Source organism: Photinus pyralis, unplaced genomic scaffold (genome assembly GCF_008802855.1).
Source record: "Photinus pyralis isolate 1611_PpyrPB1 unplaced genomic scaffold, Ppyr1.3 Ppyr1.4_LG4, whole genome shotgun sequence".
Lineage (NCBI taxonomy): Eukaryota > Metazoa > Arthropoda > Insecta > Coleoptera > Lampyridae > Photinus > Photinus pyralis.
Window position 1 is genome coordinate 19,716,736 of NW_022170511.1, and position 24,670 is coordinate 19,741,405.

Consider the following 24,670-nt stretch of genomic DNA (forward strand, 5'->3'; position numbering starts at 1 on the left):
CCCACCCCCACCCTTCCACATATTGTATACTGTATATTGCCCCCCCCTATCATTCAGTTATTTTTGTTAAATTAATATTTAAAAAATTAATATAAGAAATTTAATCATTTTCAATTCAATTCAATTTCAAGCAGCACTGCCAATAATTTTCATCACTTAAATTCAAAATAATTTTCTTTATTTTATACGTACGTCAAATGTGACATTTCGCTGATCATAGTCAAATAATCATTTTCAGTAAATACACATTCGAATTATACAGTAGGTATTGCTAATTTTAAATTAGTTTGATTTTGGCACCGAAAGGTCGATTCGAGCTTCGTCTCTGAATTCTTGCCCCCTCCCCCCAAATTTTTCTGTAACCCACCCAACTAATGCACTTAATAATTAAACAATAACATTGACATTAAGAATATCACAGTTGACCTGTAAATCTGATCACTAATATATTTTTTTCACTACTAGCGTCTGATGACATGATTATTAACCTTTTTTCCACTTGTAAAGTAGGCTTTCTCGGCATTTGTTCAAAGTGGTTAATAATTTTTTATTATTAACTAGTAGTCAATAATAACTGTCACGCTGTCACTTTTAGAAAACACAACCCGAAATTTCGCTCAATGAACGTTTAGACAAGTTCTCTAAAACGAATAATTGCCACCATTCGCAATTTCCAGAGAAATTACATACCTAAAATTATCACATTTTGAAAAAATTCTAACGAAATTACTCTTTGAAAAATCTCAATGACAGAACAAAATACGGCCTGTTTGACTTGTACTTCCACGTACTTGATTGACATGTTAAATTAAGAAACAAACAATTCTGTCCAACCGTTAACTCTCTTATCAATATAATATGTTAATTTAGAGGATTTAAAGTGCTAGTAGTGAAAAAAATAGTATATATACCACGGTAGAGAAGTCTATTATTGCCTTCGCACCTTACACCCCTCGGCGCAAGCGCCTCGAGATGTAATCTTGGTGCTCAGGCAATAATACTGGACTTCTCTACCTTGATATATAATGTACTATTATCTACGACTATTAAATAACGCTCAAATAACGTCACTATATTTTAGCGAATTATGATATGCATTATTATCGGTTCCTCTAAAATCCTTATATACAACTACTTTATGTCACTATATATTTCTCATAATTGCATATGTATAAGTTCATAATTGCATATGTACTAAAAATAGAACCGCCCATCTCGTATGTACTACCTGTCAGTTTTGTTTTGAATTAAGCATTTCTTAGGTTAGAAATGAGAGATTTCGGGTTACGTACGCTTAACTTTGTAGGTTTATTTGAAAAACAATATAATACAGGAACTTGATCCACCCCTATGACGAGATATGTGCGATATTTATAAAATGGGATGAAATAAACTTGTAAAATACCTGAAGTCATTGGCAAGTTCAGGCAACGTTACTTAACGACAGATACCTTCGCTGATTCAAATATTCTGCATGAGCATGAATAAGGTTTTCGTTTGTATTTAAAGTATCTATACCTATATTCACAAGGCATTATTTGTAGCATAATGGATTATCGGAAGCCCCATTTGAAGATTATGCTAGGTATAACCTATAAGTTTCAGCCTTTTACGAAGAGAAATATGTTTCGTACAACATATGTGGTATTGTCAAAATTGTGCCACGATACAAAACAATAACATATTGTAAACTCGTTGACAATAAAGGATACAAATTGTCGTAGCACTTAACCACAGTTTTGCATGATTTATTTTAAGAATTGATAATTCGTAACAGGTCTTACATACTAGGCATTGACCAAATTACTTAAATAGATGGCTACAATATGTACGTTAACTAATAAAAAACACCTCTTGCCCTTAAATTTGCAATAAAACTATGCTTTCATTGCTTAAACTTCGTTTCTAAAAGAGGAAGAAACTTCTTGGATGCAGGTCGGAGAAGCATAACGAAGTCTTTGAAAAATTAGATTATGTATGCGAAACAAAATATTGTATTCCATTTGGCAGCTGTGTAACAATTTCTGCAGGCATAATTGATACATCGGGATCGGATTTAGAGAATAGTTGTACATAGTTACGTCACATAAATATCCACCTTACTTCCATAGGTTATGTCACAATCTAAAACAATGAAAAATGAATGACAACCATTTATATTAGCAATAACCTTACGTGTTGAATTAATGACTTCTGGGAACTTAAGATAAATTGCATATTTAGTTCGCCACTTAGGTACATTGCGATACATTGAATTAGATTTGAGGTTAAATACCGTCAACGAATGAACGAACGCAAACCAAACCATAGGCGTACATTGCGCTACCGCTATGAAGTTGCTACGTTTCAAACTGATTCAGATGCCGCATTTTCTATTTAATTAAATAGTCGTAGATAAAATAGCGTATTTTACTTGCATATAAAGGCGATTATGACACTCGGAAAAATTACAACACTCGCCTTCGGCTCGTGTTGCAAACTTCACCTCGTGTCATAATCGCACACTTTATATGCTCGTATAATAATATACTATTAAAGTGATTATCAATAGATGCATAATAATAACTAGAAAATAAATTTAATTTCATAATTCATACGGTTCTGTATGTATTTTACAAATACCTATAGAAATTAGGCTTAACCTTATTATAAGCGAAGTAGCGACTTTTTTGGAACAATACCACAGCGCCATCAAGTCGATAAAAAATAAAAACGGATGTGATTCATTCTGTATGATAAATATGATATGCTTTCTATATTTCCCTACAAGGTTTATTGTTTATAATTATAATTATGTTTAGTCTCGGTCTTAACATCGATGCGAACTGATATATACTGAAGTTCGCGCTAGTGAATAAGAGGTATGATCAAAATGCGATACACAGTGTCCAAGATAAAATATACGGTAGAAAACGAAAATGATGTTATTGACTGAAGAACGCGAAAAAAGTGTTGTGTCATCTATGATAACACAAGATCTACTTGCTGTTCCACAGCGTTCTACAAAGAAGCCGCTGAACCATATCGAAGTATTGGTCATTGACATTCGATAGTACAGAATATACCATTTTTGCTTCTTCAAATAGGCACGGTCCATTTTTTTCGATTTTGTATGTGGGTAGTTCCTGAATACAGTCCTGACTTTGTGAAAGCTTCAGGCACCGAGAAGTCGTGGAATGTGGCGTGAATAGTTCAGATTTTGTTTATTTTGCATCCGCCGTTGTCGAGCTTGCTGGGTAGCGTATTTTCTTGCTGCCTTGTGGGAACTTGTCGCCGAGATGCCCGTCATTGGGTAGACTAGTTTGGTGGAAAAATTGAGCGTCCCAAAAGGTTGTGGGAAATGGGTTGCTACAGAATCGTCATCAGGAATTCAGATGAATCCGTGGGGCAATTCGCGTCGAGAGCCGTTAGATCGTTTGGGTCGAGCCGCGAATAGTCATCAGTCACACTATCAATTACGACAGGGTGGTTTTAGACTTCTAAGAGAATTTATGTGAACATTTCTGTTAAAAAGGATTTGCGGTGAGCCGCGCGCGATTAAAATTTTTTTGTGACTGTAAATGCAACGAAGAAATGCGTGTGATTACGATCATTCAAATTGAATGAAGAATAATACATACCTACATGAAAAATCTTAAAAGGGCGAATCAAAGGTTTGTGACCTTCAAATTCAAAGAATAACTCATCGAATTTCTCTTCCACACATTGGATCAACAAAGTAGACTAGTCCGTATTTCGAGTTGAACGTGTAACGGCTTATAGTTTCATTTACAGGATTTGGAAACCCAAATGGTAGAAAAGGAATTTTATTCTCTACGGCACTGCTAAAAATGTGACTGTTTTTTATGAAATAATTAATAGTACGGCTCTCAGTAATGAATAACTTTTAATGATTCTTACCTCGATTCTTACCTTGCGGAAAGTTGGTTCGCTTTACCTCAACTTTTAATCTGATAATTAAAACCTGATGCTCTGCAATATAATTTTATCGAAATGGTACAGTTTTCCTTTAAAATGTCGCAGTAGGTAATTAACTTGCACTAATACCGCGTACGACTATACGAGGCTGACAAATCTTCCGTAAACTTCCAAAATACGGGTTAGACTCGACCGTTCAATTGAAAATGAAACTTTACGCTGCGATCTCAAAATGCCGCGCTTAACTATAGTTACGCTTCGAAATTTTGGCGAAGAATTAAGCCATATAAAAATGGTGCGCAGAACTCACTTATAGTTTAACCTTGAAGACTTGGCGAAGAATTTCTCTCTCCCTCTCAATTTTTATAAAGGTACTCGTCGAATCCTACACCCGAAACGGACCCACGGCAACACGGTGGCGTTTCGACTCTTACCTGTTGCACACTCGTTTCTAATATTAACGCGCTTGATTTTCTCGCATATTCGTTCTGTTCTCCTTCATTATAAAGCGGTAGACGTATACAATTTCCTATACAGGTAATTTTGTAAAATCAACCTGTGACAAACAACTTGGGACGCATTCGTGAATTCAACTGTCGATCTAAGTCTTATGCAGTAACTCAATCAACAGTATCTTGGTAAATTGATTGGTACAGGGAATGACGTCCGTGATTTCCCCGACTTCATTCACTTAGTGCCTTTGTTGGGGGCAGTTGAAAACGATAGTGTATAAGACTCCACCTGACAATATGGCGTGCTACAGAATAACACGTGATGGTAGGCAAATTGCGAGAGACGCTTTTGAAAAATTTCAAGACGCGCACACTATATTATTTTCAGTGGTGGACTATTTTGAGTACCTATTTATAATGAGGTAAATTTCATGCAATCAAAACGTGAAATGTATATACCTATTACAATTTTAAAGTGAGGGTAGATGGGAGTGCGGAGGATCTTCTACTAATGAGATGTTAAAACTCTCGTTAAATGAATATGAATTTACATTTTACATAAACCGCCAAATGGCCCAACAGCGGACAATTTCCGTAGCTGTCACCGCTAACCCCGCCAAAAAGTCCACTTGGTTTAGCAAGATCACAAATGAGGCTTTTCACTTACTCTGGCTTTCAAATTATATTACATTTGTGACCTTATGGTCATGTGTTCATCAATTTGAAATTCCCCACAGTTTCCCTACGCACTTCGTATCGCTCATAAGGAGAAACACCCGCTCTACTAACAGCAAAATCCATAATAAAGATTTTGAACAGTTTCTATTTACTACTTACGCTGAACGACAAAATACCTTACAGTTAACCCAGTTTTTAAGGTTAACAAGACAAAATTGGGTTTAATTGGTGTCAAGATTATGCTAATTTGACGCATTAAATAAAAAGCAAAACTTGTAAAGAATCTGTAAGTTGTCATACTGGCTGTATATTAGGGTTTGTTGGTATAGGATACTGTATATAGAGAGATCCGAAATGCATACACAATTTTATTTTTCATAATTCCAAATAATGTATTTCCAATATACAAATGTAATGATTATTGTTTACCCAACAATATTACATCTTTTTTAAATACATAATATAACTACATCAATACAGAGTGGCCCAACGAGAAGTATACAGAGGGCTTTTAGGGTGTTAAATTTAGAAATTTCAAAAAATCCTCGAACACGTCAATTTTGTATCCGAGGGGGACAACTTTTGGAATACAAATCACGAACCCAACCCAAGTCTTCACCCCTCTACGTAGGGAGCTTAACCTCTAAAATTTTAAATGGAATCCTATGGCAAATGGCACATTATTTGAAAGCCAATTTAATCGTGATTACTAATCTGCTTTGCTTTTTAAATTCTATTGATTCGTTTCGGAGATATTCGCATTTGAAATGGTTTTTTCTTAAAAACCCAAATCAAATGCGATCTAAGTCACCTTGTATTAAAATTTTTAAATTTTAATACAAGGTTTAAATTGTGCAAAAAATAACAAATAACTTTAAACACACAACATTTATTTCAATAAATGCTCGAATTGCCTTCCGCCTGCTTCCATGCAATAATAAAGATTTGCTTCAAAACGCTGCCGTACATGTTGCAAGATTTCAGGGATAATCGGTCGAAATTGTTGAGTTATACCATAGTGTATTCCATTCTTACACTATGGTTATACACTTATACGTGCTTGCAACCCTTGTAATGTTCCGGGCGGAGTAGCATAAACTTTATTCTTTAAATATCCCCACAGTAATCTAAAGGACTTAAATCAGGGGGAAAAAAACCATTTCAAATGCGAATATCTCCGAAAAGAATCAATAGAATTTAAAAAGCAAAGCAGATTAGTAATCACGATTAAATTGGCTTTCAAATAATGTGCCATTTGCCATAGGATTCATTTGAAAAATGCAAGAAATTTAAAATTTTGAGGGATACATATTATCTCACTCGCCGCTCCCTACGTAGAGTGTGGTAAAACATCGCTCAATAACACAAAAGATATGGCGCATCTATTGATGTCGGTGCCTGAATAAACCTCATCTAAATTAATCAAGTTGCCCCTCACTCAACAGTCTAACGTATCTAATAATTTTCGGAACTACAGACTAGAAATACCTGGGCCCGTATTCTGTAACTATGAAAACGCTGAGCACTTTCGAACGCTTAGCGTTTATGACGTCAATTAGCGTTCACCACGTGGTTATCGCAACCGTTTTGGTATGATAGTACATCAAGTAGCCACACTAGGTAACTCGCGGAAAATGCTCGGAGGCATATTTACAGGAAGGAGTTGTACAGAGTAGGTACACTCTTACACAGGCATGTCAAACACGTGGCTCGATGTTCTAAAACCTGCGGCTCGTCAGGTCGTCACATTGTTTGCAAATTATAAAATGTATTTGTAGGTACCATGGGTCCTATTTTATTATCTCAGCTGTTTTTAAAGATAGAGACTTGCGGTTTTCGTGACCGCGTGCCACTTTTTTTTGTGAAACGTATACCTAATATCACAAACAGAGCCAATCTCTCTACATTCGTTTCTGAAATACCTACAGGCTGAAAGCGTTTGACCAAAGAGTACCCATAGTTACTCTTTGGTTTGACTTTTGGGATGTTATTATATCTTACTTACGGGGAAGACAAGATACGAAAAAACATAAAAACTGCCTATTGTAGATATTATTACCATGGTGTATACCGGGTGGTGCTTAGCGCGACGCAGCATAGGGATTTCAATGGTAATTTCTTTATAGACTATTATTAGCTCCCCTAATTATTTTAGAGCAAAAGTCTAAATACGTTTTTTTAGAGAAAAAAATACTGCCTCTGTTCATACTTTTAGTTATAGTTTTCCATTTTTCAAAACCGTAGAAATCGACAAAATAAAAAGGTGCATTTTACAATAAATCAAATATGCCTTGGAATTACCTAAAAAACAGTGATAACTATTCATTATTTGCATTTGACGTATATTAAATTTATGCATGTTTATAAATTAGTTAAAGAACTGCAAGTGCAATAACGTTCAAAATGTCCGTCAAATCCATCAGGAAAACGACAATACATTCAACGTTTTGGCTGCAGTAGCGGAAAATCCGAATAGAAGTTTAGGAACAAATCTTCTTCAAATTACTTTTTTTCTTCGATTATGTAGGTACCCTGATTCCGGAAAATGATAAACAAATAGTATCTGATGCAGATGCAGCATACATTCTCTAAAAAAACATTACCCTAAGATGCCTTTTATTGCGTCGGTTAGTTGTAACAGAATTAAATATGAAAATCGTTCGACGTCAAACAACAATAACTGAGATGCGATGCGCTTGTAATTTGTTAAAAGATTCCAAAGCATCACTGATTTATAAAAATGTAATTTTTTATTTTGTCGATTTCTACGGTTTTGAAAAATGGAAAATTATAACTAAAAGTATGAACAGAGGCAGTATCTTTTTCTCTAAAAAAAACGTATTTAGACTTTTGCTATAAAATAATTAGGGGAGCTAGTAATTGACTATAAAGAAATTACAATGGTATTACGTATTACGTAAAATCTAGTGGCGTAGTAAAAAAACTTGGATCACCGTTTCTAAGTTTTGACCCAAAGCTTTTAAATTCAACACCCTGTATATCTTAACGCCAATATTGCTTTTCATTCCTTTTCCTGTTTACATTGATGTATCTTAATTTATTTTTTTTTTCATTTTTAGCAATGAAAATCAATCAAATCCTTATTTTTTACGTTTCTTAATAGTAGACCATGGACATTTTTGGTTTAAGTTGTTCAGAATTAAAAGGTGCATATAAAACAGTTTTACATGTTTTATAAGTTTTGGTATAGGTACCCACAAATATAAAAATAAGTTTCAACATTTCTGTTATTAGTAGCAATTCATAAAACAGCAAAAGTCATGCCTATTGGCTGCTACTAATAGAATTTAGGACAATGTGTCCCAGGTGGTAGTGCGCGATGTGTTACATAAATTAAGAAACTGTAATACTTAGGGATATCTTTGGCTTCAATACCAAACTTATTAAAAGAAATATATCGCTTTTCGTGAAACCGCTGACGACCATTGCCAATATGATTATAAACACTAATACGTTTCCGGATCTAATGAAAATAGCATTAGTACTCCCTATATTCAAGAAAGGTGATACAGAGAGCATGGACAATTACAGACCAATTTCGATCCTGCCTGTACTGTCAAAAGTGTTTGAAAAAATACTATGTGACCAAATCACCAAATACTTAGAAACCAACCATCTCTTACATGCCCACCAGTACGGTTTCCGAAAAGGAAAAAGCACTTCAGACGCGATCATCAACCTTACTACTAAAATTCTAAATAGTTACGAGAAGAGCCAGTACGCAATCGTGTCTTTTGTAGACTTCTCTAAAGCATTCGATTGTGTAGTGCATAACATTATTATTAGAAAGCTGAGATTGATTTATAAATTTAGTGATGCAAGTGCAAAGTTAATCTCATCGTACTTAACAAACAGGCTGCAGTGCGTTCGGTTCAACAATGAGACATCTGAACAATTACAAATAACCAGTGGGGTCCCGCAAGGGTCAATTTTGGGCCCACTGCTATTTTTATTATATATTAACGATTTACCGACCATACTTCCTAGTACCGTCAGCTGTATACTGTATGCAGATGATGTTACGCTAATTTCAGCAGACTCTTCTTATCATGTGGCTTATGACAACGTGAACACGGATTATTAGCTACTAAAAATTGGTGTGCGGTAAATAAACTCGGACTCAATGAGAACAAAACAATAACATTTCCTTTTTATTAAAACGTGACGTTAATCTGACTGTAAAGTTAACGAAGTTTCTGGGGTGTATGCTGGACTCTCATTTAAACCATTGAATTTATAACTATATTATATACTATAAATTCAATGATTTAAACTTTCATGAACATTGCGATTTCGTAAGGGCGAAGTGCAACAAGTCAATTTATGTGTTACGTAGATTAAGTCAAACGGTTTCCCAACAGGTAACAGTGTCCGCATATTATGCTTTAGTACATATAGTATCATAAGCTACAGCATATTAGCCTGGGGACATACTGCATCGGCCTGCACCATATTCAAACTACAACGTAGAGCAGTTCGTGTAGTAGCTGGTCTAGGATACAGGCAAGACTGTCGGCAAGTCTTCATTAAATTACAAATATTGACGCTCCCCTCCGTATACATATTACAAGCTTTGTGCTACGCAAGAGACAGCGTTGACAGTCTCAAATGGAATGTCCAACAGCACACGCACAACACCCGTAATAAGGATAATTTAATTATCCAATACTGCCGGCTGACAACGTCCCAGAACGGATGTGAATTTCAAGCGAAAACATTATATAATTCTTTACCAGTAAATGTTAGATGCCTCCCCGCAAAACTATTTAAAGACTGCATAAAGAAATATCTTCTGTCAAAGGCCTTTTACACCTTTGAGGAATTCTGTTCGTCGGTAAAAGCGTTAAGTTTATAACTTCTTATGACCATATGCCTGTGATATAATATAATCGTGTTTGTCTTGTGTTATATAGGGTGACCAGAAATATTAGATATTAAAAGAGTACAACGAACAGGTGTTGCAATAATCGATTGGGTGTGACGTAGGGTTAGTTCTCAGGCTCTTCAAATGGTGATAGAAGAGTAATTACACTCACCGCTACTGAAAATACACCTTCAAAATTACTAAAAATAAAAAAAATGCATATACCACGTACGCATATCGCAAGGCATAAAGTAAACACAAAGTAAATTTACTTTTTTAAGTTAAGACAGCGAAGTTTCTACCATAAAATTACAGAAGCAAGTGCAGTGCAATATGAAAATTCACGTTTCAGGGACGTCATAGCTCACTTAACGGCTAAACAGCTAACTGGTAGCGTAGGGTCACCGAATTCCCCCGTAAAGTGCTGAACGTGCATTCGGTGCGCAAGGACGAGTTACGACTCTTACGAGGCAAATGACTGTGTTATTTTTTATTTAATTTAATTTTAGTAAAGGCGAACCAAAGCGTTGGTTGTTGTTTCCCTTTTGCGAAATAGAGAACATTTTTTCCATTTAATTAAAAAGTAAGAGTACACCGAACAATAGGTCAGAAAAGAGAACATTACTCTTAAAAAGAGTACGTCTGGTCACCTTACTTATGTTATAGTTATGTAAGGAAAAGTTAGGTTTAAATGACAAGTGTAAATGCAGATACTGCGTAATGGCACACATTAAATATTATTATTATTATGGTCGGTGTTTCTTGTGAGAGCTCAGGTCTAGCCTGGTTAACTAATCGCACGGATTAAAATCAAGTAACGATTAGTGTCTGTGTCTGTGTCTGGTGAAGTTATGTAGGGCCCTAAAAAAAAAATCACACACGTACATTAAAATCTAGGGATAGTATGTAAATCATACTTATCAACATACCTATTGATGGGCACAATAGCCAACGCTATCAGGAAAGAGGAAAACAAAAAACCAAAAAAAATCATTATAATAATTCCTGTAATTTTATTAAATGGAGTTTATTGTGTAAGTGTTTCTTTGGCTTTGCGTTTGGGTTGAATACGAGTGGGTTGTGATAACGTAGTGTGTTTGTGGGAAGAAGGAGTTTTGTGTTTTTTAACTGTGCTAGGACGTGTAACTTTATTGGGTGGACCTGTCTTTGTGGTACATGTTGCCTTACTTATATTTATGGTGTTTCTTTGTTCTTGAGGTTGTATTTCTGTTGTTGCTTGGGTTATTGGTGGAGACATTACTGTATTTTATTTATTATTATTATTATTAATAATAGAAATGTTGAAATTGAGATTGAATTGTAGTAGGACCTTACAACAATTGAATTTTTTTGTTACTCGCGACCTCCCGAGTAGGGCTTGGCGACCCCCAGGACAATAAAATAAAATCAAGAAAACAGCAATTTGATGTACCTAAGTAATTATTTATTATTATTATATTACTTTTCTTTGGACTGTATTAGAAAGAAAAACAATTTTCGGAAAACTAAATACCTATGTCAAATGAAATTGTTTATAATCTTCTGTGGTAATTTCAGTATTTCCCTTATCGGAACAATAAATTGGCAGGTGTGGCATACCGGAAATTAACGAGAAATCAATTGTAAGCACCATCTCTGCCTGTGAAAATATAGATAGACTGGTGTCTTACCCGTAGAATAAATACGTCCCAACTCCCAAATACGCCTTCACTGATAATATTGAAAAATAAGATATGATCTAAAGTATTCTTTCATTTCATACCGTACGTAATATGATTCATAATGTAGGTATATTGAGGCTTTCAGAAAAGTAATCGCAATTCATTATCGAGAAATAAATAAACGAAAAGGAATGGAAAATTCTAAACATTTCTAGAATAATCTCGTACTTTCAAAACGCGCGTCTATTAAAAGTTCCAGAATGTTCGAGACCGCTCGGGATAAATCGGCCTCAGCATATATAAGCGTTTCGAGGCGCGCAACTTCATAACAGTTCAAAACTTGAGCGAAGGAACATAGTAACGACACATTTGTGCGCCGTTATTGTGAATATACGTGTGAATAAGAAGTTATTCGTGATATTTTGAAGAAGAAATGGTTAAAGTACCAGCGATTGGAATTGATTTGGGCACGACCTACTCCTGCGTAGGCGTGTGGCAAAATGGAAAGGTGGAAATCATCGCCAACGACCAAGGAAACAGAACAACTCCAAGTTACGTCGCCTTCACCGACACGGAAAGGCTCATCGGCGATGCGGCCAAAAATCAAGTTGCCATGAATCCCCACAACACCATTTTCGACGCTAAAAGACTCATCGGCCGAAAATACGACGATCCAAAAATTCAACAGGATATGAAGCATTGGCCTTTCAAGGTGATAAGCGATGGGGGTAAGCCGAAAGTGGAAGTTAATTTTAAGGGCGAAACTAAAAAATTCGCCCCAGAAGAAGTAAGTTCAATGGTGCTCACGAAAATGAAAGAAACTGCAGAAGCGTATTTAGGCGGTTCCGTCAAAGATGCCGTTATTACAGTACCGGCATATTTCAATGACTCGCAAAGGCAAGCCACTAAAGATGCTGGAGTTATTGCCGGATTAAACGTATTGAGAATTATCAACGAACCCACGGCGGCTGCTCTTGCTTACGGCTTAGACAAAAATCTCAAAGGCGAACGTAACGTTTTAATTTTCGATTTGGGCGGCGGTACATTTGACGTATCCATACTCACCATCGACGAAGGCTCGTTGTTCGAGGTCAGATCTACTGCAGGCGACACACATCTTGGAGGAGAAGACTTTGACAATCGTTTAGTTGACCACTTTGTAGAAGAATTTAAAAGGAAATATAGGAAAGATATACGTAACAACCCCAGAGCTTTACGTCGTCTCCGTACGGCTGCAGAACGGGCGAAAAGGACATTGTCATCGGGCACCGAGGCAAGTCTGGAAATTGACGCCTTGTGTGATGGTGTCGATTTTTACACGAAGATCTCCAGGGCTCGCTTTGAAGAACTGTGCTCCGATTTATTCCGTGGAACCCTACAGCCCGTTGAGAAAGCACTCGCAGATGCTAAAATGGACAAGGGATCAATCCACGATGTGGTACTTGTCGGTGGTTCGACTCGAATTCCCAAGATTCAATCTCTACTTCAAAATTATTTCTGCGGGAAACCACTGAATCTATCGATAAATCCAGATGAAGCTGTGGCTTACGGTGCAGCGGTACAAGCGGCAGTGCTTAGCGGTGATACAAGCGATAAAATACAAGACGTCCTCCTGGTCGATGTCACTCCACTTTCTTTGGGTATCGAAACTGCTGGTGGCGTCATGACCAAAATCGTTGAACGTAATTCACGCATACCCTGCAAACAAACTCAAACATTTTCAACCTATTCCGATAACCAACCTGGAGTAAGTATCCAAGTATTCGAAGGCGAACGAGCGATGACCAAAGACAACAATTTACTGGGCAACTTTGACTTGTCCGGAATTCCACCAGCTCCTCGAGGAGTTCCAAAGATTGAAGTTACCTTCAATATGGACGCAAATGGAATACTAAACGTCTCTGCCAAAGATACCAGCTCTGGAAAATCGCAACAAATTACAATTAAAAACGACAAAGGTCGCCTATCGCAAAGAGACATCGATCAAATGGTGGCGGATGCGGAGAAATACAAAGAAGAAGATGAAGAGCAACGAACCCGAATCTCGGCCCGCAATCAACTGGAGGGTTACGTTTTCAACTTAAAACAAACTCTAAGCGATGTTGGCGACAAGTTATCGGTGGAAGATAAAAATGTAGTCCAGAATGCATGTGATGGATCTCTGAAATGGTTGGACAACAATTTACTTGCAGAAAAGGAGGAGTATGAAAATCAACAGAAACAGCTTACAAATCTGTGCAGTCCAATTATATCCAAATTATACGCAAATGCTGGAACGCAAAGTGGAGCTATGCCTGGAAGCTGTGGGGAACAAGCAGGAAGATTTAATGCGCAAGGCCCAACGATTGAAGAAGTAGATTAGTTATTATTTGAGTAGTAATTAAATTATTTTGTATATATTGACAAAGACTGATTACAATTAATAAATTATTTTCTGTTATCACACACGCGTTTAAATTATTAAGCAGGTATACTTTGAACAAAGAGTAACCATACTCTGCTTTGAATCTACATACACCTTTCAATGGTTTTTTGTAATTGGCAACATGCAGAGGCTGGCTGGCTCACACAAAACTAAGAGACCCCAATGTGTAGGTGCCTATACCTACCTATATTTAGTGAAAATTTTATGATATGCCAGAATATTGAATATAAAGCTTAGTGCGGAGTCGGACACCGAAATCGCCTAAATTCTCCCGACACCCTGTAATTCTCCGGAGATGCCTTGACATTTTTGAAATTCAGTGGACCTCCAATTAAATTCTGCTACTTATCTAGTAGGCGCCTTTACACAATTCTTACTAAGTACTTAAATATTATAGTCCGATAGCTGGTATTGTAGACATTTTTGGGCACTTATAGGTACTAGGGGCACGCTGAAAACTTGTCTAATACTCCAATAATACCCAAACACAGAATTGCAGACCTGGCTGAGGAGTGGCGGAGCTAAATCAACCCTTATACGTTAAAGATACGAATTTTATTTGCAAAATATGTGAGACATTTAGAAAATGTTTACACCTTTAAATTTAATTTAAATCCCTCTCCATTTAACTGACTCACTCTGTAAGCTGTAACGCAAATGAAGGTATAAACGAAACAACATGAACACCGCGCCTGTATAGTAGTCACTTCCATATATTTTAAACATTCAAACTTGTAACGTAACCGACATTTTGGTTTAAAAATTTTGTCGTAATGGAAATTGTTAAGGAGACTAATAACACCGTGACCATACAATCATTATGTGATAAAATAGTTACGTTGCAACTAACTGTAGATTTTGTGTCATTTGGGAAACATAACAGAGCCGAGTATCACAAATTAATTAAGGAGATTAATCACAGAAAACAGCTGATCGCAGTTGATTTGTTAGTAGTAAAAAAGTTACTCACAAAGTATTGTTTATTGTTCGATGAATTGAAAGTATGTAGATACCGTAAGTTCATAAATTCATCTAACTAGGTACATAATATTTTAGAGTTACGAGAGCGTTATCAAAGTTCAAATGAAGAAACTTGATGAAATTGCTGAATCTATACAAAGCCACTCGTTAAATAGCTTGGTCCTAAGTAATTCGCCAAGAGCGGGTACTCCGGATTTAGAAGTTAGTGTTGCATTTAGTGATTTTACGCCTACAATACCCTATCAAAATAAATATAAGGGCAAAATTACACGTAAATACTTAACGTTTGATATTGCACCTTTATCGTTTGAGGAGTTCGCATCTTTACCCAAGTAAGTTCTCTACTGTCATATTGTGCAGGGATACTTCTATAATATAATGCTATAATGCGTCAGTTGAATGAGATTTTGTTTAATGCCCCTTTAAGTAGTATTTTTATCGCTAAGAAATGATCATTGCAGGTATATGGTGGGACGTTTAACACTGGAGGTGGTAAACAATTTTATTCAAGTTGTAAGTGAAGCACTCTTCAATAAATATGAGCTACTATCGAAACCTTCACATGCAATAAAGACTACAGAAATGCAATTGTATAGAGAGTATAAACAACAACAAACTGGTACTTTTAAAGGTTCGTATGCTATTGGAAGGTACTGAACACTGACCCCTTCCTCATTCCTCAAATGAAAACCCTTGAGCTCTTGTTTGGTCTTCATTTCGTCTATGTAACGATAATTATTCTTTTAGGCAAGCAATTTGTTACAGAAGAAGATATAGCCAGGGAATGTAATAGGCCGTCCTTGGATAAGAAAGCGCTTAATTTTTTAACAATACTAAGACATACAAAACGTTTGGTAAGATCATCTTTATCAGGGAAGTCTATTTATGTTGTGTGATAATTAGTTTTTAATTTGTAGATTTTATTGCTAATTTTGTATTTAGAAATGTTTGCTAATTTCAGTAATTGTATTAAAGTGCATTTTATTAGTGATGGTTTTGGTTTCTTTTAATTACAAGAAGTGCAAGTACCACTAAATTGATCTAACACAATTTAGTTACATTATTCAAGTACTTGTGAACAGATCCACTTGTAACCGGCTACCCATTATAAACTGTACACTGATGGCTGATTTTAGATATTGCTGCTGTATTTTGCATATATTTTCTCTTCTGTAGTGTTCCAAGGTGTTTCAGTCTTTCTTTCTAATCGGTTTTACGTGAGTTGTACTGCAATTATGCGGGCAAATAAAGGTAGCAATACTTTAAAAATATAGGGTGTTTTTTGGGAGCTTTTGTTAAGCGTTTCTGGGACAGTGAAATAGATAGGTTTTTGAAAATTTGTACTTGGAAGTTACTCTGAAGGCCGAATCGATGTAAAATATTTTCAAAATGGTCGCACTTCCGGAATACTGGAAGTAGTTAGCAGCTTCGTTATTTTACATGATAACAAATATTTTTTATTGCATTTTGGGATTCTACGTGAAACTTTAGTTATTTTGATATCCACATGTCCATATCTACCATTTGTGGTTTTTAAGTTATTTTGACTTTAAAAAAAATGGCGGATGCAGACAGTACTTTGATAATTGATTACTTGAAAACGGTTGAAGTTTTGATAACCCATTTTTATCAGTGCATAGAGAATGAATAGGGCTTTCTTTTAGTGTACTTAAAAAAAATTTTAAGTTGCGTACAACCGTACCTATGGAGGTCCAAATGTAAGAAACTTCAAAGACTAAAAACTCAGTTTTTTTCAATTCTTACTATTGCATGAGATATAAAATCGAAATTGGCATATTTTGATATTACATGTCCTATCTTTAACCGTTTCTGAGTTATTGATATACCATTTTTTCCAGATTTTCTTTTTAGTATAGTCTGCCAAGATTTTATGACAATCGAATTTTAAACAAATCAAGGATATCATTGATTCCAAACTAAATAATTAATTAATAAAAAAGAAAACAAAGTGATCAGCTATTTGAAAAACAAAAACTTATATGAAAATATAACACATGCTCAAAATGAGAGCCTTCAAGGTGTTGCAACCACAATTCAATTCTTTCGTGTATCTTTCTTTTGTGTAAGTAGGTATATATATACATGCATTCTTTCATAGGCCACATACTTATTTATATGCGAACCCACTAATTTTTATACACTATTCGCCACTCCTCAGCCAGGTCTAGCAGTTTTCAGCGTGCCCCAAATACCTACCCAAAAATGTCTTACCAGCTCTTGTACTATAATATTTTGGTACTTAAGAATTGTGTAAGGGCGCCTACTAGATAAGTAGCAGAATTTAATTGGAGGTCTACAGGGTGTCGGGAGAATTCAGACGATTTCTGTGTCCGACTAAGCACTAAGCTTTATATCCAATATTCTGGCATATCATAAAATTTCACTAAATAGGCACCTACACATTGGGGCTTCTTAGTTTTATGGAAGTCAGCCAGCCCATGCATGTTGCCAATTACAAAATATATTGAAAGGTTTATGTAGATTCAAAATATACCTGCTGTTTGGTATACATAAAGCTAACTTCAGTCATGACTAACCTACAGACATAAACATGCTCTTTGTTAATTGTTAATAAATTATAATTAGTAATTGCAGTGGTCCCTCGTCTCTTTTGTAATATACCCAGTACGAAACACCTGCTTAATAATTCAAACGCGTGTGTGATAACAGAAAATAATTTATTAATCTAGGTAATCAGTCTTGTCAATATATATACAAAATACCTAAATTAATTACTGCTCAAATAATAACTAATCTACTTCTTCAATCGTTGGACCTTGCGCATTAAATCTTCCTGCTTGTTCCCCACAGCTTCCAGGCATAGCTCCACTTTGCGTTCCAGCATTTGCGTATAATTTGGACATAATTGGACTGCATAGATGTGTAAGCTGTTTCTGTTGATCTTCATACTCCTCCTTTTCTGCAAGTAAATTGTTGTCCAACCATTTCAGGCATCCATCGCATGCATTCTGGACTACATTTTTATCTTCCGCCGATAACTTGTCGCCAACATCGCCAAGAGTTTGTTTTAAGTTGAAAACGTAACCCTCCAGTTGATTGCTGGCCGAGATTCGGGTTCGTTGCTTTTCATCTTCTTCTTTGTATTTCTCAGCATCCGCCACCATTTGGTCGATGTCTCTTTGCGATAGCCGACCTTTGTCGTTTTTAATTGTAATTTGTTGCGATTTTCCAGAGCTGGTATCTTTGGCAGAGACGTTTAGTATTCCATTTGCGTCCATATTGAAGGTAACTTCAATCTTTGGAACTCCTCGAGGAGCTGGTGGAATTCCGGACAAGTCAAAGTTGCCCAGTAAATTGTTGTCTTTGGTCATCGCTCGTTCGCCTTCGAATACTTGGATACTTACTCCAGGTTGGTTATCGGAATAGGTTGAAAATGTTTGAGTTTGTTTGCAGGGTATGCGTGAATTACGTTCAACGATTTTGGTCATGACGCCACCAGCAGTTTCGATACCCAAAGAAAGTGGAGTGACATCGACCAGGAGGACGTCTTGTATTTTATCGCTTGTATCACCGCTAAGCACTGCCGCTTGTACCGCTGCACCGTAAGCCACAGCTTCATCTGGATTTATCGATAGATTCAGTGGTTTCCCGCAGAAATAATTTTGAAGTAGAGATTGAATCTTGGGAATTCGAGTCGAACCACCGACAAGTACCACATCGTGGATTGATCCCTTGTCCATTTTAGCATCTGTGAGTGCTTTCTCAACGGGCTGTAGGGTTCCACGGAATAAATCGGAGCACAGTTCTTCAAAGCGAGCCCTGGAGATCTTCGTGTAAAAATCAACACCATCACACAAGGCGTCAATTTCCAGACTTGCCTCGGTGCCCGATGACAATGTCCTTTTCGCCCTTTCTGCAGCCGTACGGAGACGACGTAAAGCTCTGGGGTTGTTACGTATGTCTTTCCTATACTTCCTTTTAAATTCTTCTACGAAGTGATCGACCAGACGATTATCAAAGTCTTCACCTCCAAGATGAGTGTCGCCAGCAGTCGACTTGACTTCGAACAGCGAACCTTCGTCGATGGTGAGTATGGATACGTCAAATGTACCGCCACCCAAATCGAAAATTAAAACGTTACGTTCGCCTTTGAGATTTTTGTCCAAGCCGTAAGCAAGAGCAGCCGCCGTGGGTTCGTTGATAATTCTCAATACGTTTAATCCGGCAATAGCTCCAGCATCTTTAGTGGCTTGCCTCTGCGAGTCATTGAAATATGCCGGTACTGTAATAACGGCATCTTTGACGGAACCGCCTAAATAGGCTTCTGCAGTTTCTTTCATTTTCGTGAGCACCATCGAACTGACCTCTTCTGGAGCGAATTTTTTCGTTTCGCCCTTAAAATGAATTTCCACTTTCGGTTTTCCCCCATCGCTTATCACCTTGAAAGGCCAATGCTTCATATCCTGTTGTATTTTTGGATCGTCGTATTTTCGGCCGATGAGTCTTTTCGCGTCGAAAATGGTGTTGTGAGGGTTCATGGCAACTTGATTTTTGGCCGCATCGCCGATGAGCCTTTCCGTGTCGGTAAAGGCGACGTAACTTGGAGTTGTTCTGTTTCCTTGGTCGTTGGCGATGATTCCCACCTTTCCATTTTGCCACACGCCTACGCAGGAGTAGGTCGTGCCCAAATCAATTCCAATCGCTGGTACTTTAACCATTTCTTCTTCAAAATATCACGAATAACTTCTTATTCACACGTATATTCACAATAAACACGCACAAATGTGTCGTTACTAATATGTTCGTTCACTCACGTTTGGAACTGTTATGAAGTTGCGCGCCTCGAAACGCTTATATATGCTGAGGCCGATTTATCCCGAGCGGTCTCGAACATTCTGGAACTTTTAATAGACGCGCGCTTTGAAAGTACGAGATTATTCTAGAAATGTTTAGAATTTTCCATTCCTTTTCGTTTATATTTCTCGCGCTTTTCTGAAAGTATCGAGATTATTCTAGAAATGTTTAGAATTTTCCATTCCTTTTCGTTTATTTATTTCTCGATACTGAATTGCGATTGCTTATCTGAAAGCCTCAATATACCTACATTATGAATCATATTACTGTATGAAATGAAAGAATATTTTGGATCATTTCTTATTTTTCAATATGAGTGAAGGCGTATTTGGGGGTTGGGAAGTATTTATTCTACGATATCTATTGTGCGTAAAATTGCAGTATTGATTTCTCGTTAATTTTTGATATGTCAAATTGTCAACTTATTATTCTAATAAGAGAAATACTAATATTACCACGGAATATTATAAACAATTTCATTTGACATACCTATTTAGTTTTCCGAAAATTGTTTTTCTTTCTAATACAAGTCCAAAGAAAAATATATACTGCATCAAATGCTATAAGTCAGTTTAATTTCTTACATCAAAATGCTGTTTTTTTGATTTAATTTTATTATTGTCCTGTGGGGGGTCGCCAAGCCCTACTCGGGGGGTCGCGAGTAAAAGAAAAATTCAATTGTTGGAAGGTCCTATACTACAATGAAAAACTACAATTTAGTGCGAAGGTTGTTTTATTGCAACGTGGTTCTTTTTTTGACACCCAAATCACTTTTTATGAAGCCTTTATTTCTTTTCTTAGTTTGTATGTTTAACATTGAAGACTACGCTAGTTTTTCATAGGTAGATATAGAAAATGGGGAATGGAACTAATAATTATGCCCACTCTGGATACTCCTGTTTTCTCTTCATCAAGAAGACGTCAATATTTTGCGAGAGAAACTCCATGTTAAGCATACCGTCAGCAGCTAAATCTATGAGATTTCTTTCGTGTGCTCGTAGTCAGGTGAGCCAATTGTACTGACATATCCAAGAAAGGGTTTAGTGCTCATCTATGTCTATTGTTACCTTCGAACTGGACAGTCGTGGAAAATAACTTATGATATAGCTCTGAATCGTGCAAGGAATGTGCGAGAGCTTCCTACCAACGATTGATCTACCTATTGCAGTTTGTTGAACAATCTTCTGAACACAAGGAAAATACTTTATATGTATATTTTTTCAAAGAAGTTGACTTTAAATTCAGTTTTCCAATGAATCCTTTAATTTCATCCTTAGCTGTTAGAATGCGTTCATGGTAAGAACGTAAGCATCGTGTTGCTGTACGTGCCGACAGCAACTTAGGATTTTTGGAATCCTACCTACTTAATTTACGATCGATATAGGTCACAAAGTAATGAAAATTAAATTCGTAAAATAGTCTTGCAATTGGCATAATTTTATTATAGCACCAGAGTTTTTCAACTTGCAAAGGGGCGGCGTATTCAAGAAGGTTGAAAAACACTGTACTAGACTAACAAATACAAAAATGAAATTTTAGCCTATACAAAAACTATTAAATTGAACCAAACGGAATTAGAATAGTATATTGAAAGACAAGTGTTACAATGCGACCTATTGTAATACGACTATCTTGTGGCACGAGTGGCGACGCGAAGCGTAGCCACGAGTGTCCGCAAGATAGGAGTATTACAATAAAGCATTGTAACACGCGTTTTTCATACTATTTTTTTCTATTTCGGTGCTTTAATTTAATAAAAAAAATCATTATCAGAAACTATAGGGAACATTAGAACTAACATGTTTTATGTTGGGAACACTTTTTATGCCGTTAAGTTTTAGGCTGGCAGCGTAGTAAGACTGACATTTTGAAGTTCAAACATGGAAGTACCCAACGAAGTACCTACTTGTACTAACTAGTAACTGCCAACTTAAGAGATGAGTTACCAAAAAAAACGACTATAATGAATGTCTTTGTACAACTGTTTTCGGCCGAAAACAGTTGTACAAAATCATCATTGTGACACCGAAATAGAAAAAAATTTTTGTGTGTCTCTTGCTAGGTTTTCCTCACTTGTGGATATTAAAACCGATAAAACAAGCATTACAGATTCATGAGCTTTAGAAAACTGAGAGGCATAAATAGCTATGCCAAATGTAATTTTTAATATTTTTCTGTAGTAATTCCAGTGTTTCCCTTATCGAAATAATAAGTTGGCATAGCGAAAAATGAACGAGAAATCAATAATACAATTTTACGCACAATAGGTACGACCATTGTATAAAATGGTAGGACCTAGAACACGTTTTCGTTACCCTTCAGTAGGTAATTGAAAAATAAGAAATGATCTAACAATTTTCTTTCATTTCATACGATGTTTCATAATGTTAATTGAGACTTTCAGAAAAGTAATCGCAATTCATTATCGAGAAATATAAACGAAAAGGAATGGAAAATTCTAAACATTTCTAGAATAATCTCGTACTTTCAAAGCGCGCGTCTATTAAAAGTTCCAGAATGTTCGAGACCGCTCGGGATAAATCGGCCTCAGCATATATAAGCGTTTCGAGGCGCGCAACTTCATAACAGTTCAAAACTTGAGCGAAGGAACATATTAGTAACGACACATTTGTGCGCCGTTATTGTGAATATACGTGTGAATAAGAAGTTATTCGTGATATTTTGAAGAAGAAATGGTTAAAGTACCAGCGATTGGAATTGATTTGGGCACGACCTACTCCTGCGTAGGCGTGTGGCAAAATGGAAAGGTGGGAATCATCGCCAACGACCAAGGAAACAGAACAACTCCAAGTTACGTCGCCTTTACCGACACGGAAAGGCTCATCGGCGATGCGGCCAAAAATCAAGTTGCCATGAACCCTCACAACACCATTTTCGACGCGAAAAGACTCATCGGCCGAAAATACGACGATCCAAAAATACAACAGGATATGAAGCATTGGCCTTTCAAGGTGATAAGCGATGGGGGAAAACCGAAAGTGGAAATTCATTTTAAGGGCGAAACGAAAAAATTCGCTCCAGAAGAGGTCAGTTCGATGGTGCTCACGAAAATGAAAGAAACTGCAGAAGCCTATTTAGGCGGTTCCGTCAAAGATGCCGTTATTACAGTACCGGCATATTTCAATGACTCGCAGAGGCAAGCCACTAAAGATGCTGGAGCTATTGCCGGATTAAACGTATTGAGAATTATCAACGAACCCACGGCGGCTGCTCTTGCTTACGGCTTGGACAAAAATCTCAAAGGCGAACGTAACGTTTTAATTTTCGATTTGGGTGGCGGTACATTTGACGTATCCATACTCACCATCGACGAAGGTTCGCTGTTCGAAGTCAAGTCGACTGCTGGCGACACTCATCTTGGAGGTGAAGACTTTGATAATCGTCTGGTCGATCACTTCGTAGAAGAATTTAAAAGGAAGTATAGGAAAGACATACGTAACAACCCCAGAGCTTTACGTCGTCTCCGTACGGCTGCAGAAAGGGCGAAAAGGACATTGTCATCGGGCACCGAGGCAAGTCTGGAAATTGACGCCTTTTTCTGATGGTTTTGTTGATTTTTACACGAAGATCTCCAGGGGCTCGCTGTTTTGAAGAACTGTGCTCTTGAATTTATTCCGTGGAAACCCTACAAACACCGTTGAGAAGCACTCGCAGATGCAAAAATGGACAAGGATCCAATCCACGATGTGAGGTACTTGTCCGGTGGTTTCGACTCCGAATTCCAAAGATTCAATCTTTACTTCAAAATTATTTCTGCGGGGAAAGGAAACCACATGAATCTATCGGATAAATCCAGTATGAAGTGTTGGCTTTATGGTGCAGCGGTGCAAGCGGAGTACTTAGCGGTGATACAAGTGATAAAATACAGACGTTCCTTCTAGTCGGACGTCACTCCACTCTCCTTGGGTATCGAAACTTTGCTGGTGGGCGTCGTCCATGACCAAAAATCATGCGAACGTAATTCACGTATACCCTGCAAACAAACTCCAAACATCTCCAACCTATTCCATAACCAACCTGGAGTAAGGTATCCAAGTATTCGAAGTGCGAACCGAGCGATGACCAAAGACAACAATTAACTGGGCAACTTTGAACTTTCCGGAATCCACCAGCTCCTCGAGGAGTTCCAAAGATAAGAAGTTACCTTCAATATGGGACGCAAATGGAATACTAAACGTCTCTGCCAAGGATACCAGCTCTGGAAAATCGCAACAGATTACAATTTAAAAACGACAAAGGTCGGGCTATCGCAAAGAGACATCGACCAAATGGGGCGGATGCTGAGAGAAGTACAAAGAAAGGATGACAAACAAACGCACCCGAATTGCCGCCCGCAACCAATTGGTAAAAGGGTACCATTTTCAATTTAAAACAAAACTCTAGGAGATGTCGGCGACCGGTTGCAGTACGAGCGACCAAAACGTAGTGCAGAATGCTTGCGATGGATGCTTGAAATGGTTGGACAACAATCTTTCTTGCAGAGAAGGAAGAGTACGAAGATCGACAAAAACAACTTACTAGTGTGTTGTAGTCCAATTTATGTCTAAGTTGCAATACCAAGTGCAGGACAACCAAGTGCGGAGCAAGACCAGGAAACTGTGGTCAACAAACAGGAAATTTTAACACACATGGAACCAACAGTTGAAGAAGTAGATTAGTTTTGTGGTTAACAAGAGATAGTTTTAACTGTAATGCTTTTTGTTACAAGACTGATAGGTATAGTTTAATAAATTATTTTCTTTTACAATGATATTTTTATTGTTTAGTTGGGCGAGCAGTAGAAAGAATTCAAGCAAAATATTTGGAATCCTCT

General features: G+C 37.0%; 3 protein-coding genes, 1 long non-coding RNA gene and 1 pseudogene across 4 annotated transcripts; 3 read left to right on the forward strand and 2 right to left on the reverse strand.

Annotated features, from left to right (window-relative positions):
• Nucleotides 1-1,732: 1,732 nt before the first annotated feature.
• LOC116169661 lies at nt 1,733-2,521 on the reverse strand. Its single transcript, XR_004145024.1, has 2 exons — nt 2,176-2,521; nt 1,733-2,124 (listed from the first exon to the last, which is right to left on the reverse strand). It is a non-coding gene; the product is annotated as an uncharacterized LOC116169661 (long non-coding RNA).
• Nucleotides 2,522-11,939: 9,418 nt separating this feature from the next.
• On the forward strand, nt 11,940-14,026 carry LOC116167716 (heat shock protein 70 A1-like). Its single transcript, XM_031483209.1, has one exon. It carries the CDS (start codon nt 12,028-12,030, stop codon nt 13,954-13,956), a length of 1,929 nt encoding a protein of 642 aa, XP_031339069.1. The 5' UTR covers nt 11,940-12,027; the 3' UTR covers nt 13,957-14,026.
• Nucleotides 14,027-14,724: 698 nt separating this feature from the next.
• LOC116167719 (spindle and kinetochore-associated protein 1-like) lies at nt 14,725-15,997 on the forward strand. The gene is made up of 4 exons (XM_031483211.1): nt 14,725-15,020; nt 15,076-15,332; nt 15,462-15,631; nt 15,748-15,997. The coding sequence occupies exons 1-4, from the start codon at nt 14,793-14,795 to the stop codon at nt 15,894-15,896; spliced, it is 804 nt and encodes a 267-aa protein (XP_031339071.1). The 5' UTR covers nt 14,725-14,792; the 3' UTR covers nt 15,897-15,997.
• A 1,685-nt stretch (nt 15,998-17,682) lies between these two features.
• Nucleotides 17,683-19,823, reverse strand: LOC116167717 (heat shock protein 70 A1-like). Its single transcript, XM_031483210.1, has one exon. It carries the CDS (start codon nt 19,698-19,700, stop codon nt 17,772-17,774), a length of 1,929 nt encoding a protein of 642 aa, XP_031339070.1. The 5' UTR covers nt 19,701-19,823; the 3' UTR covers nt 17,683-17,771.
• A 2,585-nt stretch (nt 19,824-22,408) lies between these two features.
• Nucleotides 22,409-24,084, forward strand: LOC116167718 (annotated as a pseudogene).
• The last annotated feature ends 586 nt before the right edge of the window (nt 24,085-24,670 follow it).

Coding starts and splice junctions, on each gene's coding strand:
- LOC116167717 (XM_031483210.1), bottom strand. CDS start 19,700: ATGGTTAAAGTACCAGCGATTGGAATTGATTTGGGCACGACCTACTCC.
- LOC116167719 (XM_031483211.1), top strand. CDS start 14,793: ATGGAAATTGTTAAGGAGACTAATAACACCGTGACCATACAATCATTA. Junction 15,021..15,075: donor TATTGTTCGATGAATTGAAA/GTATGTAGATAC, acceptor ATAATATTTTAG/AGTTACGAGAGCGTTATCAA. Junction 15,333..15,461: donor GAGTTCGCATCTTTACCCAA/GTAAGTTCTCTA, acceptor TGATCATTGCAG/GTATATGGTGGGACGTTTAA.
- LOC116167716 (XM_031483209.1), top strand. CDS start 12,028: ATGGTTAAAGTACCAGCGATTGGAATTGATTTGGGCACGACCTACTCC.